The 2489-nt window shown below is 57.7% G+C and overlaps 1 protein-coding gene across 1 annotated transcript in view; it reads left to right on the top strand.

Moving 5' to 3' along the window:
* The window catches only part of Unc13a (unc-13 homolog A), a gene marked incomplete at its 5' end in the record, with an annotated part of 49810 nt that overhangs the window by 18361 nt on the left and 28960 nt on the right, over positions 1 to 2489 (top strand). Inside the window, 4 exons of the mRNA XM_048795361.1 lie at positions 511 to 589; positions 741 to 746; positions 1180 to 1251; positions 1504 to 1723. Coding sequence (XP_048651318.1) covers positions 511 to 589; positions 741 to 746; positions 1180 to 1251; positions 1504 to 1723 — 377 coding nt within the window. The remainder of the gene's footprint in view (positions 1 to 510; positions 590 to 740; positions 747 to 1179; positions 1252 to 1503; positions 1724 to 2489) is intronic.

Below are 2489 nucleotides of genomic sequence, written 5' to 3'. Positions count from 1 at the left end.
TACGGTCTCTCTCTCTCTCTCTCTCTCTCTCTCTCTCTCTCTCTCTCTCTCTCTCTCTCTCCCCTCTTCTGATTTCTGGTGTTTGTTCCAAACCATGAGCCCTTTGGTCTGTGAATGCATCGCTCTGACACTCACCCACGTTGTCTCATGACTATCTTTCAATAAGGACACCAGTCATGTTGGATTAAGGGCCCCCTACTCCACTAAGACCTCATTTTAACTAATCATAACCGCAGTAACCCTATTTCCAAGTAAGGTCACATCTTGGGGTTGGGGTGGAGGTCAGTGGGGCTGTGGGTGTGGCCCTAGGTTCCATTCCCAGCACCACAAAAACAAAACAAAACAAATAAAGTCACATCCTAAACTATTGGGGGTCAGGGCTTCAGCATATCTTTCTGTGGGACACAGCTGAACCCCTGACACCTGAGTATCCTGCACAGGCTTCAGGTGATATCTGCATGGGAGCTGGTGACACCTGGGCCTTCCTTCATGTCCTTGTGTGTCTTACAGCCCTGGGGGCGGTCTCATCATCATAGACAGCATGCCGGACATCCGCAAGAGGAAGCCCATCCCACTTGTGAGCGATCTGGTAAGCGCCTGTGCCTTTCACTACCGGGCAGATGTGAGCATGCGCAACCTGTATAACTACTCATGGTGGTCTTGGGACAGGGGCCTGGCTAGGCATTTTCTGTGACTAATGTAATCTGATTTCTATCCCACGTGCTTCATGGACACTTCAGGCCATGGTGAGTGATGGTGAATTGGGCCCCCTGGGGTCTCCTCTCCAAATCCACCTACATGGGGGATCTTCCACCTTTCCCCTAATCGTGGGTTCTGGGGGAACCTTGATTCCCACCTCTGACTTCCCACCTTTCACCTACCTTGGTTCACGGAGTGGCTGATGGTTTTGCTCTGTGGCTGGTGATCACAGCCAAGTGTGACCCCCAAGCCTATCTGTTGTGGGTGGTTGCGAGTCAGAGGTGCAGGGCTGCTCACCTCCCAGAGTAGCTCCTGACTCAGCCTCTGTCACTTCTTATTCTCTGCTGGGTCTGCTGTCGCTGCTGTCTGTGACCTGTTTCCAATTGGTTGTGGTGACTCCCATCCGTGGCTGGTGGCCCCAATCTGCGCTGACCTTTCCCATCTGTGGCTGTGACTCCCTTTGTGACTTTCCTGCCCCAGTCTCTGGTCCAGTCCAGAAAAGCTGGCATCACCTCGGCCTTGGCCTCGAGCACGTTGAACAACGAAGAGCTGGTGTGTGGGGCACCACCCCTCCCTGAGTTAGGGATGAACTGGGAGGGGGGGCGGGGGAGCTCCTGGAAGTGTCCAAGCCTCTCATGTCCTCCAGGAAGAGAAGGGGTGTGACACAGTTGAGCAACTTGGGGAAGGGAGGGACTGGGACTTTACAGCGCTCAGCATGGGGGTGGGGGAGAGGACACAAGACGGGCAGTGCCCCCCAGGTTAGGGCTGGCAGGGGCCCATGCTGCTTTCCCTCCATCCCCGCAGAAAAACCACGTTTACAAGAAGACCCTGCAAGCCTTAATCTACCCCATCTCCTGCACGACGCCACACAACTTCGAAGTGTGGACGGCCACCACGCCCACCTACTGCTATGAGTGCGAGGGGCTGCTGTGGGGCATCGCGCGGCAGGGCATGCGCTGCACCGAGTGCGGCGTCAAGTGCCATGAGAAGTGCCAGGACCTGCTTAACGCCGACTGCCTGCAGCGTGAGTTCGGGATCTGTGCTCACGGAGTGCCAAGTGCCCAGTGCAGAGTGCTGGGGCGCCTCTGGGCGGGGCGGTGGGCGGGACCAGGCTAGGGGCGGAGCTCAGGGGCACCTCTGGGCGGGGACCTCTGACTGCTGCAGGCACCTGGGTGGGCTTCCCAGGAGGGACAAGGCTAGGAGGAGGAATAAGACAGGCAGGCGGAACAGGAGGATTAGGAGGTTGAGTTAGGGGATCGAGGGCGGGGACGGGAGCTGTGAGGGGTCAAAGAGGGGTGGGGCGGAGCAAGGGGCGGAGTTAATGGAAAGAGGCGTTTTCCTTGGAGAAAAATAAGCCTAGTGTTTGGGTCGGTGGGGCGAAGGGAGGGATCCCAGGGAGCAACCAGCTCAGAGTGGGAGAGGCTACAGAGGAAGAGGCTTGGAAGGGGGCGGAGACGCGGGGGTGACTGGGAAGGACTGGGCAGAAGTGTCTAAGAGGGGCTACGCCTCAGGTGGCGAGGATGTGCTCAGTTCAGGATTGGGGAGCAGCTGGCTGGGACAGGGGTGACGACTCACAAGAAGCTGGGCTGAGACGGCGTGGGGCTCAGGGAAAAGGATTCGGAGAGGGCCAGACACCAAGGACACCTGGTTCAGAGAGGGGAGAAGACTCCACGTGAGGGGAGGACACATAGCGGGCAGGGACTCTGAGTGCAGGGACTCTGAATGGGCGGGGACTCCAAGTGGGTGGGGACTAAAAATGGGCGTGGTTCAATGGCGAGGAGGAGGAGGAG

The sequence above is a fragment of the Marmota marmota genome, unplaced genomic scaffold (genome assembly GCF_001458135.2).
Source record: "Marmota marmota marmota unplaced genomic scaffold, marMar, whole genome shotgun sequence".
Classification (NCBI taxonomy): domain Eukaryota; kingdom Metazoa; phylum Chordata; class Mammalia; order Rodentia; family Sciuridae; genus Marmota; species Marmota marmota.
The sequence above is the reverse complement of the archived record's forward strand: the minus strand, read 5'-3'. Positions and strand labels throughout refer to the sequence as shown.